This window comes from Globicephala melas, chromosome 15 (genome assembly GCF_963455315.2).
Source record: "Globicephala melas chromosome 15, mGloMel1.2, whole genome shotgun sequence".
NCBI classification, from domain to species: domain Eukaryota; kingdom Metazoa; phylum Chordata; class Mammalia; order Artiodactyla; family Delphinidae; genus Globicephala; species Globicephala melas.
The window spans coordinates 28,669,881-28,685,827 of NC_083328.1; the positions used below are offsets into that span (position 1 = coordinate 28,669,881).

Consider the following 15,947-nt stretch of genomic DNA (forward strand, 5'->3'; position numbering starts at 1 on the left):
TAATCTCAGAGTTTGGTCCCCTTGAGGCTAAGGAGCCGGGATGTTTTTCCCTCCTGTGCCAGAGGGCAATGCTCTGGAGGTCCCAGGTGCCAGGGGTTAAGAGCAAAGTGCACGGAAGCTGGGAGATGAGCATGCTGAGCTGGTCAAGGGTCCGAGGGGATCTGGGCAGGGTGCCGATGGTGTACGATAAGCCTCCTTCCCTGGCTGTTTGCTGAACAAACTGAGATCCTGTCCCTGGGGTCCTGAGTTGTCCTGTAGGACTCTCCTCCAGGATATGGATCCCCAAATTCCTGGTTTGGGGGTTCTTATCTGTTCTTAGCAGGACAAGGATAAGCATAAGAACTCAAGTTTTTGAAGGTGGGGGGCCTGGATGGGTTCTTGATCTTGAGGACTCTGCTGTGTTTCCAGAAGGACTGCTGGCTCCCTCAAGAAGCCTCAGCCCACGTCTTCATGGGCACGCCCGGGTCGGAAGTGCCCAGGGACGTCGGGGTGGATGTCAGCTACAGCTGGCCCCAGAGGAAGTTCCGGCTCAAGCTTCTCCATCCCAAGAAGAAAATTGAGTTGGACGGTAATGACAGTGTTCCTACCCATCACCGTGCCCTCGGCCATGTGCCAGATGCAGCCCGCTCACTGTGGATTCCTCAGCCACCCTCTGAGGTCGGCACTAAATATAGCCCCGTTTTATGGGCTAGGAGCCACAGGCTCGGAGATTAGGAAACCAGCAGGACATCCCCTGGTGAACACGGGCGGATCCAGGATGTTGAACCCCGGTCTCTAAACTCTCGCTTTGTCTCCCAGGAAAGATTGACACTCTGCAAAGTGGCTGCATGGGTCACCTGGAACTGATACTGGACGACAGGGACGTCTACTACGTCAAGGTTTGTTCCCTGTCCTCAGCCCACCGGCATTGGCTCCTGCCACCTCCCTGGGCATTTCAAGCCCCAGTCCCTGCTTACTCATCACCACCTCCTTTGGTGTTTTAGCTGTTCTTCTCCTTTCACCTACCAATAACGTTTGTGACTTCTTGTTACCCAGAAGAGTAGGAAGAAGAAAAAAATGAGCTCAAATCTCACCACTATTGATGTCATAAATTGATAATATTAGTAACACAGGAGCATGCTTTAAAAAATTCAGAGTAGAGAAAGGTATAAAAAGGTAAGTAAAAGAGTGCCACTCCCCAGATTTCCAGAAGAAATGTCAGTGCACACACCAAGAAATCTGTATGAGTTCCCCAGGGCTGCCTTAACAAAGTGCCCCAAATTTGGAGGTGCTTAAACAATGGAAAATTTTCCCTCGCACTTCTGGAGGCTGGAAGTTCAAAATCAAGGTGTTGGCAGGGTTGGTTCCTTCTAAGGGCTGTGAGGGAGAATCTAGTCCATGCTTCTCTCTTAGTTTTTAGTAGCCTCAGGCATTTCTTGGCGTGTAGATAGCTGTCTTCTCTCTGTATCTCCACATTGTCTGCCTTCTGTAGGTATCTGTGTCCAAATTTCTCTTTTTGTAAGTTTACCAGTCATGCTGGATTAGGGTCCATCCTAATGACCTCACTGGATCATCTGCAAAGTCCCTTTTTCCAAGTAAGGTCACATTCACAGGTCCTGGGGGTTAGGACCTCAACTTCTTTTGAGGGGGAGCACAGTTCAACCCATAATACAGTTCATAGATTTATAAAACCTTTCAGTTTTGAGTTTAGTTTTTGTTTTATTCTTTGCATGCTGCTTTTTTTTTTTTTTTCAGTCAAAAATATATCTTTTTGTACCAGCACATACTGGTACAATTTAATTTAGTTAAAAAAATAGGTAATTCATTTAAATGATTCCAAGTTCAAAAGGTACAGAAGGGCATAGAACTGAGTGTCTAGTACGATGGCCCCTATACACATGACTATTTAAGTGAGTCAGAGTAACAGAAAGTTAAAGATATGGTTTCTCAGCTGCACTGGCCACTTTTTAGAACTTTCCCATCATTGTAGAAAGTTCTATGGGTCAGCACAGGTATAGAGTTAAAAACTTTCCCTTACACCCCTCCTCAAAGCCAATCATTGTTCATTTTCTGGGACTCCTTAGAAATCGTCTATGCCCACAATCCCCAAATAGATATCAATAGATTTCCCCCCCATCTTTTATTTTAAAAACAAGAATGTCTACCATGTATTTTGAATGGCCGCATAATAGTCAATGGGATGGAATTTATTTAGCTGGTTCCGTAGTGGAGGGCTCTGGAGTTTTTCCCGGGTTCTTGGTCTTATAAATCACCCTTCCATCTTCAGGGTAAATTCTTAGCAGTGGAATTCCTGGAGCAAAGGTGTGTGCGTTTTTCTCTTCGTTATAGGTACTTTTTAAGGTTCTCAACCAGGAGGACCTGGATGGGACTCAGTGGGTCCCTTGAAGCCCCTGCAATTGTGCAGAAGTTTTGTGTCTGTCCCCCTTCTGGGGAGAGGGTTTAGACCTTCCATCTGATGCTCAAGCAGGTCAGTGACTCCAAAAAGGACAAAAACAGCAGGTGTAGACTCGCTCCTGCCAAGCAGGACCTCTGGGCCCCTTTGGCCGTGAGTCTGATGATTCTGCCTCGGTCTCCAGCGATTTCTCAGAGAGGTCTGGGTTGAAAATCTGGAGCCAGGGCTGGAATTTTTGCTACATAAACACACTCTCAGCTCCTAGATCTGCTTCCTGTCCGGGTGGGAAGACCAAGTATCAGGGGAGAGCATCTTCCTCCTAAAGCCCCAGCTGCTTGACGGCCGAGACTACAAATCATTTTCAGAGCTCCCGGGAGCCCTCGGAGCAACCCCTGTTCACTAAGCGCACAAGTGCTGATTGCCTGCACCTCCCTGCAGACCTGCCTGCCGCTCTCCAGAGGGCTGTCTGCAGCCTGGAAACATTGGCCTTTAGAGAAACTCCAGTTCTAGCTGCCTCAGAGCCGTCATGATTAACGGTAACAGCTGGGGCTCTGGAACTTTCCAAAGCCTGTTTTCGGGGTGGGGGGCCACGGGTGACTTTGACCCCGGGTCCCTCTTTTAGTCCTCTTGGTAAGCCCATAGGAGATGAGGAAACTAAGGCAGATGAGCTCAGGAATACAAAGCAGCAAAGCTGGGTTCGACTCAGCTGAGTGTTTATGGGGTTTAAGGATGGCATGGAGGAAAGTGTTAGATTTCAGTGCCCCCTCCGCTGGGTGCAATGATAGAGCATCCCCAAGTCCCAGGTTACCTGGAGAGCCCCAGTTTACCGTTGACCCAGCTCAATATGATTAGTGGTCTCTTTAACCGTTAAGTGTCCTGGTTTGGATGAGAAATTCTACAGTCATCCTGTTCATGGGCTGCACTTTGAGAACAATTACAGCTACTGCCGAGAAGCTTCTGATACAAACCAGAGAAAATCATCTCCAAGACACACCATTAAGTGAGAGAAGCAGAGGAGAGTGGAGAGCCTGCATCTGTTTTTGTGCAGAGTAAGAGGGAACGTGCACGTGTGTGATGGAGTGCACACGTACACACACGTGCGTGCACACGCACATATACACACATACATACAGACTCATACATATAGGCCCATGCTGTCTCTGGAAGATGTCCAAGAAGTGGACACAGTGGTTGCCTTGAGGGAGACTGGGAGACCAAGAAGGGGAACGAAACCTATATTTTTCATTGTCTTTATTAATTTATTCAACGACTGTTTATCAAGCACCTACGATGTGCAGGGAAGACAGCACACAAAAGAGATACACACACAAAATTCTCTCCTTTTGGAGCTTACATTCTCATAGGAGAGATAATCAGTAAAATAAATAAGCAAATTGTCGTGATAGGTGAGTGTAAGCACTATAGGAAAAGGGAATCCGTGAGCTGGATCCAGGGGTCTGAAGTTATGTGAGAAGAAGGGTCTGAGGGTTGGCTTCAGTTTTATTTTTTTTAATTTTTATTATTAAAAAAAAATTTATTTGGCTGCGCCGGGTCTTAGTTGCAGCACGCGGGATCTTCGTTGCAGCATGTGGGATCTTTCTTTAGTAGCGGCACGCGGGATCTTTAGTTGCGGCATGTGGGATCTAGTTCCCTGACCAGAGATCGAACCCGGGTTCCCTGCATTGGGAGTGTGGAGTCTTAGCCACTGGACCACCAGGGAAGTCCCATGGCTTCAGTTTAAAATAGGCTGACAGGTTAAGCCTGATTGAGAAGATAGCTTTTAGCTAAGACATAAAGCGTGTGGAGAAGAGAGCCATGTGGTTCTCTGGGGGAAGGGTATTGCAAGTAAAGAGCACAACATGTACAAAGGTTCTGGGGCAGGAAAGTGCACAGAAGCACAGCCTGAGCCCCCATGTGCTTGGAGTGGAATAGGAGAAGGGACAGAAAGGTGGGAGGACAGATCATGTAAGGCTTTGCCAAAGAGTAATCAGAAGAGAGTGATTTGTGACCGTTGTCAAGCAACAAAGGCAAAAACAGGATTTACAAGAGAGTATAAAGTAGTGGACAGTCTGGAAATAGTGAGGTCGTTTTTACATCTTTTGGGTAAACAGATCAGCTGGCAGCAGCAGAGAGGTCCTTGGGATTGGTCTACAGTGGGGGTGGCCGTCAGAGATGACAGCTGCCATTGCTATGGGCTGTAGTTGCTCTGGAAAACCTCAATGATGGAGACACAGAGCATGTTTGGGGCCATCTGTGTGTCCTGCCTCCCGGTGTCTGTGGGCAGTTTTGCCTGCGTCTGGCCAGGGCTGCACTGCTGACTTCCAGAGAAAGTCTTGGCCTTGTTGGTCTTTGCAAGGACTTTGGCTTTTACCCTGAGGAAGAGAGGTGTGCCATGATCCTATGGAAGGGCTTGCCCTGGTCACCAGGGTGGGAGCCAGGAGAGCCGGGAGAAGAATGTCACAGGAACACAGTGGCGATGAGCGGGCTCAAGCCGGGGCAGTGGTGGAGGTGGCTGAAGTGGTCGGGTCCCTGAATATTCTGCAGGGAGAGCTGGCCAGAGTCCCTGATAGATTGGACGGGGTGTTGAGGTTGGGGGGATAGGGAGGAAGGGTCCTTCAAACTTACGTCTGAATTTGTAACAGAGATGACCTATTTTGAACAATATTGAGCTTAAGAAATTGCAGCAGGATCAGCCTAGAAGCCCATTAGCCAGGCTGTGTCTCCTGCCCTCTGTCCGGTCCTGGTTCTTGCAGTCCGGGTGGAGCCTGCTGGCAGAGCCTGTCCCCTCAAGGGATGATGGGGCCTTTCCAGGGCCGGAGCAACCTGTGGCCAGCAGCAGGTGGTGAGGCTCAGCGGATCGAGGCCCAGCTGGAGGTGAAACTGGTGACATCGGGCAGCCCTGTGGTCCTCGCCGGGAACCTCAGCCGGCAGGCAGGCAGCAGGCTGGCCTTCTCCATGTCACTGAGCAACCTGCTGAGTGACCAGGCCCACGTGTCAGGTAGGAGGAGGGACCCCTTTCTGCCACTTTTCTTCAATGGCCAGGCTTGGGGAGGGGAGGGCGGAGTGCCCCACTTGGAGTCCCCATCACCCGATCCCCCAGTATTCACATTCCATCCAAGGAAAATCCAGGCTCTGTATCTGCTCGCAGCTTCTGCCTGAGTCCCCCAGATGCCCCTCCAACGCGCTCGACTGCTCTGCAGGAACCGTCCACCAGCACCTTTTGGGGTGTTTGGATTCTGACCCATATTACATGTAAAAAACACATTTCGCATTTTGACCCGAATTGCATGGGGCACTGTTTGTATCTTGAACACACAGCCTGGCCTGGGTACTGACCAATCTGACCAGATGCCCACCCTGGTGCCAGAGCTGGCTTGGAGCCCTCCTGGCGATGCTGCTTGTGGGGTGTTCTCGGAGATTCCAGGGGAGTGATGTGAGTGGCTAGGGCTGTTGACTAGCTGGCATTTTTTTTTTTTTGGGCGGTACGCGGGCCTCTCACTGTTGTGGCCTCTCCCGTTGCGGAGCACAGGCTCCGGACGCGCAGGCTCAGCGGCCATGGCTCACGGGCCCAGCCGCTCCGCGGCATGTGGGATCTTCCCAGACCGGGGCACGAACCCGTGTCCCCTGCATCGGCAGGCGGACTCTCAACCACTGCGCCACCAGGGAAGCCTATGCATTTTTGATATTTTAACCTTCATGGCCATACCTGTGTGATCTGGCTGAATATCAGTGTAGCAGAAACAAGTTTCAGAAGGTGAAATTTACCTGATCCTGATACACTGTCATTTATGTTCTGGTCCATTCTATTTTGTTCTACTTTATTTAAAACTTTTGGTCTGGACCCACAAAAGTGACTTTTGGGGTTGCCACCTGGACAGTGCAAAACACCGTCAGTGGCCCTGATGGCAGCATTCCTTGGCGGAGACTCAGGCACTGGTTCTATCGCGATACCCACCTGGGCGGTTCCCACTTCCTTTCCTCACCCGGTGCTGGGGGTAGGGTGTCAGTCTCTGGGGCGCAGGCCATGACCACAACATGCCTGCTCTCCCCGCAGCACTGCTGGAGAAGAAGGCGGAGGAAGGGCAGCAGGTGGTGGCCCTGGGTGGCGAGCTCTTCGTGCCAGGGCTTGTGGGGCTGCGCACCCAAGGCCTGCTGCAGCAGCGGGCCCGCCTCTGGACCTGCTCCCTGGGGATCAAGTACGGCCTCCTGGGTACGGCACCGCATGCTGGCTGCGGGCGAGTCTCCTGGGGCTGTGGCTCCGAGGGCTAAGGTGCCACTGTCACCTCGGGTGTTTTGGCCTCACCGTGAGGCTCCTTAGCTAGTGAGTCATTCCACTGGCTTTGTGTGGAGCTGAGCACCTGCCTGTTAAAAAAAACCAAAACAAACAAACAAAAAACACTACGTGTGTGTGTGTGTGTGTGTGTGTGTGTGTGTGTGTGTGTGTGTGTGATGGGGGGGCACATAAATCTGTCTCTTAAAACTTCCCCATCGGCAGGTTCCAATGAGTGACATTAGGTGAGGCAGATCCAGGGGGCTGGCTGAAGCTGGGCTGTACTGGACGCTCCTCTGCTTGGAATGAGGATGGAGGGCTACCTGGCAGAGGAAGGGCAGGGGTTTTGGGTTGCCCTGCACAGGTCAGGCGAAGCAGCTGGCACAGGAGTGCAGCACCAGGCAGAAGCTGCGGGTGGAGAGTGGCTCAGAGGCCACCTACAAGCTGGAGCTGGACCACGAGCTCCACTGCACGCAGATCCCAGCATTCAGCCACAAGGTGGGTGCCGGGGCTGGGCGGGGGGGTCTGGAGAGAGCCCCCGGGGTTAGGGAAGTGGTGGGTGAGCACCCTGAACCCATCCTCAGAGAGATGTATTTACTCAAGGTTGTGAATGGGAACGGATTAGGAATTGGAACTTTAGTCTCATCTTTCCCCTGTTCAGTTGGTGTTTATTAAATACCTACTCTATGCCCAGCACTGGGGGAGAGCTGTGCTTAAGACAGCACCTAGTCTCTGCCATTCCATTGCTGGGGGAGGGTGTGTGGTAGAGAGCAAGAGACATGGACCAAATCAAGGGAAACGTAAGTGCCATGGGTGGTAAACAGGGCAGAGGCCGAGAGAGCGTAGCACAGGGGAGTCTAATTTGGACAGGGCAGCGGGGAAGGCTTCTTTGGGGGAAATGAATTTTAAGCTGAAAATTAAAATACGAGATAGTTCTGTTCCCAAGGAAGTGTGCCACAGGCAGAGGGAACAGCAAGTGCAAAGGTCCTGGGGCTGGAGGGTGATTGGAGCGGTTAAAGAACTGGTAGTTCATCAGAGTGGCTGGTGGGGTGAGCAAAAGGGAGAAGTGACTGTTCCTTTGTTAATTGTTACAAGTTTGCTTCTCCCCCTGAACTGTTGCCCCCACAAGGGAGGGGGCTTCTGGCTTCTTCATTCCTGGCTATCTAGTGCCCAGCGAAGTATCTGCTTGGTACTTGGGGGAAAACGTGTTCAGTGAGTGAATAAATGGATGAGCCTGTGTTGCCTCGACCTGTGGTTCAGAGGTAGGAGGAGACAGTGGCTGCCAGGAGCCCACAGGTGGGAAGGCCTGATCCACAGAGGATCTGTCCAGGGAGCCGGAGGCTGCTGTGGTAGAGTGAGGGGAGGGGGAGATTTGGGGTTCATATGAAGCAGATCAGGAGTCATCTTCCCATGGCAGCTGGCTCTTTCTACTCCCTATCAGGGCATGGACCAGCGTGGGGCAGGTTAGCTTTTCACCTCGGGAATTTAAGAATTTAAGGGGACACCAGAAACTGTGAAGGTGAATCGTATTCTAACGCAATATTTTACAAGATCAAAGCCAGTGCAAAAAAATCTGTGCTTCCTACAGAGCTGTCACCCCAGATAAGCAAGCCTGCATCTCAGGGCGGGTGGCTGTGAGGAGGCTTAGGTCTGCGTACACAAGGCTTCCTTGGGGGTCTCCCTGGTGGGGTGTCCCAGGTCCAGCTGAGGCATGAGGAGGGCTCAGGCCACCTCCACTGGGAGCTGGAGGCGAGCTATGGGAGGCACTGGGATGACAGCCGCAACAAGAGGCACCTCCGCATCAACCAGACCTTCCAGAACGACTCGGGCCCAGCCCTGAGCAATTACTTCATGGAGGTGAGTCCAGCCTCCGCAGAGCCGCGTCCCTGGGGCTCAGCTTGCACATGGCAGCTGGGCAGCCCCGCTGCCTGTCCCTGCAGGTCTTGGTTGCAAGGACGCAGGAGCTAAAACTCAGGCTCAGAGACCTTACCTGTGGCATCTCCAGCCCCCTCGCCCCTGGGGCAGTTAAACATTTGCTGGTGTGCCAAGGGGCAGTTTGCAAGAGGGGCTTGGGAAATACAGATTTCCAGCGTAAAAATGCATTTTGGAAACGGTTCACTTGCAGGTTTTCCTGGAGGGTGAGCTCTTTTTGGTAAATCAGGAGTAACTGAGTGCTTAGCCCCTGAACGGGTATGTGCTCTTATAAGGCACACGTTACCTTTCTGAGTTTCCCAATTGTTTTTTAAAATGTTTAATTGTGGTAAAATATACGTATCATGACGTTGACCATTTTCACCATTTTTAGGCATATAGATCAGCAGCATTAAGCACCCTCATATGGCGCGGCCATCACCACCATCTATCTCAAGAACCTTTTCATCTCATAGAACTGAAACTCTGTACCCATTAAACAGTAACTCTCCATCCTTCCCTCCCCCAGGCCCTGCAACCACCAATCTACTTTCTGTCTCTCTGAATTTCACTACTCTAGGTAAACTCATATAAGTGGAATGGTATAGCATCTGCCTTTTTGTGACTGGCCTATTTCACTTAGCATAATGTCCTCAAGGTTTATCCACATTGTAACATGAGTCAGAATTTCCTTCCTAGTCTGGGTAATACTCCATTGTATGGATGGACCCCGTTTTTTTGATCCATTCATTCATCAGTGGACACTTGGCTTCCACATGTGGCTTGTGTGAATAGTGCTGCTATGAACATGGGTGTACTGATATCTGTATGAGTCCCTGATTTCCATTCTTTGGGGTGTATATCCTGAAGTGGAATTGCTGGATCATACAATAATCCGACTTTTAATTTTTTGAGAAACTTCCATTCTCTTTTCCATAGGAGCTGTACCATTTCACCATCTTAACATCAGCACACAAGGGTTCCAGTTTCTCTACATCCTCACCAACACTTCTTAATTTCTGGGGGTTTTTTATAGTAGCCATCTTAATGCGTATGAGGATCTTGTGGTTTTGGTTTGCGTTTCCTTAGTGATTGATGACGTTGAGCATCTTTTCATGGGCTTATTGGCTGTTTAATTATCATCTTTAGAGAAATGTCTATTCACATCCTTAGCCCATTTTGAATCAGGTTGTTTGATTTTGTTGTTGTGTTTGTTCAATTGTAGTTCTTTATATGTTCTGGATATTAACGCCTTATAAGATATATAGTTTACAAATATTTTCTCCCATTCCGTGGGTTGCCTTTTTACTCTATGAGTAGCATCCTTTGTTGCACAAAAATGTTTAATTTTGATGTCGTTCAGCTTATTTATTTTTACTTTTGTTGCCTGTGTTTTAGGTGTCATGTTCAATAGATCAATTGCCAAATCCAATGTCACGAAGCTTTTCAATCCCATGTTTTCTTCTAAGAGTTTTATGGTTTTAGTTCTCATGTTTAGGTCTCTGATCCATTTTGAGTTAAACTGTGTATATTCATTCTTTTGCATTGAATATACAGTTTTTCCAGCACCATTTGTTGAAAAGACAGTCCTTTCCCCCAACCATAAATGTGAGAGTTTATTTCTGGGCAATCTATTGTATTCCATTGGTCTATGCGTCTGTCGTTTATGTCGCAACATACTGTTTTGATTACTGTAGCTTTGTGAGACCTCCCACTTCGTTCTTCTTTTTCAAGATTGTTTTGGCTATTTGGGGGTCCCTTGAGATTCCATATGAATTTTAAGATGGACTTTTCTATTTCTTCCAAAAAAATACTGTTGAGATTTTGATAGGGATTGCGTTAAATCTGTAGATTGCTTTGGGTAGTATTGAACCTTAACAATATGAAGTCTTCCAACTCATGGACACAAGATGTCTTTCCATTTATTTATGTCTTCTCTAATTTCTTTCAGCAATGTTTTGTAGTTTTCAGTGTACAAGTCTTTTGCCTCCCTGCTTAACTTCATTCCTAAGTATTACGTTGATTTTAAATCATACCAATACTCCATGAATAAATTCTCCTTGTGAAAAAATATAACATTTAAAGTAAGGCTAAAATTCCCTTTCACAGTTACCATCCCTTTTCCTGGTCCCCTCCTCAGCTGCCTGGAGAGAACCATGGTTATAATCTGGAGAACTGGAAAGGAGATCTTTTTCTATACGTTTGCTCTGTGGAGCTGTCACAAGCACTTAGTTTTGTTTGGTGAGTCGTGTTGTATGTCCTTTAGCAATGGACCTTGGAGAACTTCACGAGTTGTTGTTGTTAATTAATTAATTAATTAATTTTTGGCTGCGTTGGGTCTTCGTTGCTGCGCACGGGCTTTCTCTAGTTGCGGCGAGCAGGGTCTACTCTTCGTTGTGGTGCGCGGGCTTCTCATTGCGGTGGCTTCTCTTGTTGCGGAGCACGCTCCAGGCACACAGACTTCAGTAGTTGTGGCTCGCGGGCTCTAGAGCACAGGCTCAGTAGTTGTGGCACATGGGCTTAGTTGCTCCGCAGCATGTGGGATATTCCCGGATCCGAGCTCAAACCCATGTCTCCTGCATTGGCAGGCAGATTCTTAACCACTGCGCCACCAGGGAAGCCCCTATTGAATCATATTCTTGATTGAAGTCATCCTTGGATAACCTTACCTACCTCTGATCATGCCCTGCTTCTGTCAACAGAAGCAGAAGAAGTTTCTTATTTCTGGAAAACATCTGGCTTCAAGGGTTTTAGTGAAGAGATTAGAGGTTTGTGGCAGCATTTCTGCAAGCCTTCATAAGTGTGGCAGACACCATGCTAGGTTCTGGGGAGACAGGTATGAGTAAGATAATCTTTATCTTTAAGAAGCTGACAGTGAGTAGAAGAGGGAAAGGCAGAGTGATCAATGGTGAGCCATTAATTATTGCCAGACTATGTGTCAGAGGCCTTGTTTGTATTATCTCATTTAATCCTTGTGAGGCAAGAATTATCTGTTCTCACTTTACAGAAGAGAAATGGTGTAAACAGACTTAGCTGAGGTCTCACAGCTACTGTGTGGCAGAATTGGGATTGAAAGTCCAGTCTGCCTCCTTTCAAACCTCAGGCTCTTGGCTGGACTGAATAGTGCCAGACTTAATTTACTATAAAATAAATTTACTATAAAATAATGGACTAAATGATCTGTCAAGAGAAAACTCTTCCCAGTTCATTCTATGCAGCCATTATTATCCTGATGCCCAAACCAGAGAAAGACATCATAAGAAAAACTAAAGACCATTATCTCTTACAAATACAGAGGCAAAATCCACAAGAAAATACTACCAAACTGAATTCAGCAATATATAAAAAGGATTACACAACATGACCAAATGGGGTTTATCCCAGGAATGCAAGGTTGGTAACATTTGAACATCCATCAAGGTAACACATCATATTAGTAGAATAAAGGACAAAAACCGCATGATCGTTTCAATAGACACAGAAAAGTATCTGGCACAATGCCATACCTTTTCATGATAAAAGTACCCAACAGTCTAGCAATGGAAGGGCACTTCCTCAACCTGATAAAGGCCATCTATGAAAAACCCACAACTAATATCATACTTAATGGCAAAAGGCTAAGTACTTTCCCTCTAAGATCAGTAACAAGATAGGATGTCTGCTTTCACCATTTGTATTTAACATTGTGCTGGAGGTTCTAGCTAAGGTGATTAGGCCAAAAAGAAAGAGAAAAAGAAAAAAGAAATGAAGAAAAGGCATCTAGATTGGAAAGGAAGAAGTAAAACTATTTCTATTTACAGATGATACGATCTTGTATATAGAAGACCCGAATGAACTCACCTAAAAATCTATTAGAGCTAATAAATGAGTTCATCAAAGTTTCAGGATACAGGATTAATATACAAAAATTAGTTGTATTTCTCTACACTAGCAATGAAAAACCTGAAAATGAAATTAAGAAAGCAATTTCATTTACATTACCATCAAAAAGAATAATACTTAGGAATAAATTTAACAAAAGAAGGTAAAACTAATACTCTCAAAACTACAAAACATTGTTGAAAGACATTCAAGAAAAGCTAAATAAATGGGAAGACATCCCATGTACTTGGATTGGAATATTTAATGTGAAGTTGGCAATACTTCCTAAATTGATCTACAGATTCAATGGTCCCCATCTATTCCTATCAAAACCCGAGTTATCTTTTTGCTAAAATTGACAAGCTGATCCTAAAATTCATGTGGAATTTCAAGGGACCCAGAGTAGACACAACTGTCTTGAAAGAGAAGAACAAAGTTAGAGGATTCGCTTTTATCGATTTCAAAACTTACTTCAAATCTACAGTAATTAAGACAGTATTATGGTAGTGTTGTAAGGATAGACATATAGACCAACAGAGTAGAATTGGGAATCCAGAAATAAACCCTCGTATTTACAGTTAGTTGATTTTCGACAAGGGTTCCAAGATAATTGAAGAGGGGAAAGAATAGTCTTTTCAACAAATGGTGCTGGGACAATGGATATTCACGTGTAGGAGTATGAAGTTGGACCCTTACCTCATACCATATATAAAAACAAACTCAAAATAGGTTGTAGACCTAAATTTAAGAATTATGAAACTCTTAGAGGAAAACATAAGAGTAAATCTTTATGACCTTGGATTAGGCAAGGGTTTCTGAGATATGACACTGAAAGTATAAGTAATAACAAAAATACTTTGGTCTTCATCAAACTTAAAAACATTTGTGCTTCAAAGGACACCATCAAGGAAGTGAAATAACAGCCCACAGAAGGGAAGAAAACATCTGCAAATCGTATGTTTGATAAGGGATTTGTATCCAGAATATATGAAGAACTCTTACAACTCAACAAGTAAAAGACAAAGGATTTGAATAGATATTTCTCTGAAGAAGGTACACAAGTGGCCAATAAGTACATGAAAAGTTGCTTAACCTAATTAGTCAGTAGGGAAATTCAAATCAAAACCACAGTGAGATGCTGCTTCAAATCCACCAGCATAGCTGAAACGGAAAAAAAAAAAAAGACAATAACAAGTGTTGGTGAGGATGCAGGGAAATTGGAACTCATATTGGTAGGATCATAAAATGGTGTGACTGGAAAAAGAGTTCGGTGTTTCCTTAAAATGTTAAACACAGAGTTACCATATGACCCAACAATTCTACTCCTAGGTACTCAAGAGAATTGAAAACTTATGTCCACACAAAACATTTATAGCAGCATTATTCATAATAACCCAAAAGGAGAAACAACCCAAATGTTCATCAATGGATGAATAAAGTGATTTATCCACACAATAGAACGTTATTCAGGAATAAAAATGAACTTCTGACACCTGCTACAGCATGGATGAACCTTGAAAGCATCATGCTAAGTGAAAGAAGCCAGACACCAAAGGCCACAGACTGTATGATTCTATTTGTAAGCAATGTCCAGAATCGGTGAATTCAGAGAGACAGAAAGTAGGTTAAAGGTTTCCGGGGTCTACGGGAAGGAGGCAATGGGGAGTGACTGCTAATGAGTGCAGGGTTTCTTTTTGGGGTGGGGTGGGGTGGGGCAATTCCTGGTAGCCAGGGATCTCAGGTTGCGGTGGAGAGCCAATGGAATGTTCTAGGTCAGGAACAGCATGATCTGATTTGCATCTTGGGTGTGGGTCTCCTCCAGTTTGTGCTGCAGGTGCCCGCGAGGCAGGTGGATTTCCATACGCAGCTGCACCACTTGAGCCTCCGCCAGCCCCACGTGGAGAGCAGCACATACCTGAAGGTGCAGTACAATGGGCGGCTGCCCTTTGTGGCAGGCTTGCAGTGGAAGGACACATCCAGGGCCACCCTGTGGAAGTGGGAAGGTGAGTGTCATCTAGGGAGTGTCCTTGGCTAGTGGTGAAGATTTCTGCCCTCTGAGCCTTTGCTCAAGCCATGCCCACTAACTGGAACACCCTTCCCTTTTGTTTGCCTGGGTAATTCAAGACTCAGACCTCACATGCGGCCCAGGACACTTAAAATCACATCCTTACCCTCACGTTCTTACCCTCACCCATAGAGCTCTACATTACAGGGCCTTGCCTACTTCTCCAACCTTATCTCACCCTACTTTTCCCATTGCCCATCATCCTGCAGCCCCACTGGCCTCTCTTCTGTTCCCCAGACATACCTCAGGGCCTTTGCACTTGCTGTTCTTTCTCCCTGGAACACTCTTTCTCTCCTTTAGAAAATGAATTTACCATGGTTTTATCCTTGAATTAATTTTTTGAACTAATTTTTATTTTTATTGAAGTAATACATAGTTTAAAAAGTGAATTAGACTATGACTTGGTAATTGTTGAAGATGGCTGAGTGTTATATGGGAGCTCATAATATTCTCTGTGTTCATGTAATATGTACTTGAAAAAATTTTAAGTTTTTAAAAGTTAAAGTTATAGCAAATACAGTAATTTCTGCTTCACGTCTTCCAATCCCAAATTTTGCTGAAAATGGCAAGCACTGTAAATTCTTTTTGCTGTTTCTCGTCAGACCCTCCATCTTTTAAAATAATCACACTTCTTTTTTTTTCTTTTCTTTTTTTTTTTTTTTTTGTGATACGCGGGCCTCTCACTGTTCTGGCCTCTCCCGTTGCGGAGCACAGGCTCCGGACGCGCAGGCTCAGCGGCCATGGCTCACGGGCCCAGCCACTCTGCGGCATGTGGGATCTTCCCGGACTGGGCCATGAACCCGTGTCCCCTGCATCGGCAGGCGGACTCTCAACCACTGCGCCACCAGGGAAGCCCCACACTTACTTCTTGATTTTTCTTTCATAGGCATTCTCAATATATTTCTTACTAGAGAGGAAGAAAATTTAACTCTTACACCAGCCCTTTTCACATGCCTATTTCCCTCCATCCCCCTAAAAGAGTTATAGTTTGTTAATATTCAATGTTTACATCATTGTGGTGATAAATGTCCCTCACAGCTGAGGCACATGGTATACTAGGATTCTAACATTTTGTTTTTCCTGGAGCTATAAGAGCCTTTTTTCCCTGTTTGATTAGTTTTCTATTTTCCTCCTACTGATTATTCCCAGAATTTTTAGCAACAATGCAAAATTCTTCTCCAGGTTGTTGAACACGTCAGATCACTTATCAGCTTCAATCGGTTCTCATATTTTTCTTGTGACCCTCTTCCTGGAGCCTCTGTTCTGCTGCTCCAGTGTAGACCAGTTGCACAGCTGTAGTCCTAGGGCATCCCCTCACTATCATCCTGGAAGTGCCTTCCACTTCTCTGGGTCACAGCCCCTGCTTCTTGCACTCATGTCATCTTCTTTCTTGGTTAACTCTTTTGTTCCGATGGAGTGCATCTTCCAGTAGTTTCCTGAGAGAGGGT

The 15,947-nt window shown here is 46.4% G+C and overlaps 1 protein-coding gene across 1 annotated transcript in view; it reads left to right on the plus strand.

The window, feature by feature from the left end:
• Positions 1-15,947, plus strand: part of LOC115867587 (uncharacterized) — a 123,011-nt gene that overhangs the window by 20,699 nt on the left and 86,365 nt on the right. The window contains exons 11-17 of the mRNA XM_060284654.1: positions 409-568; positions 799-878; positions 5,204-5,390; positions 6,447-6,602; positions 7,027-7,160; positions 8,361-8,519; positions 14,257-14,437. Of these exons, the coding sequence (XP_060140637.1) occupies positions 409-568; positions 799-878; positions 5,204-5,390; positions 6,447-6,602; positions 7,027-7,160; positions 8,361-8,519; positions 14,257-14,437 (1,057 nt within the window). The remainder of the gene's footprint in view (positions 1-408; positions 569-798; positions 879-5,203; positions 5,391-6,446; positions 6,603-7,026; positions 7,161-8,360; positions 8,520-14,256; positions 14,438-15,947) is intronic.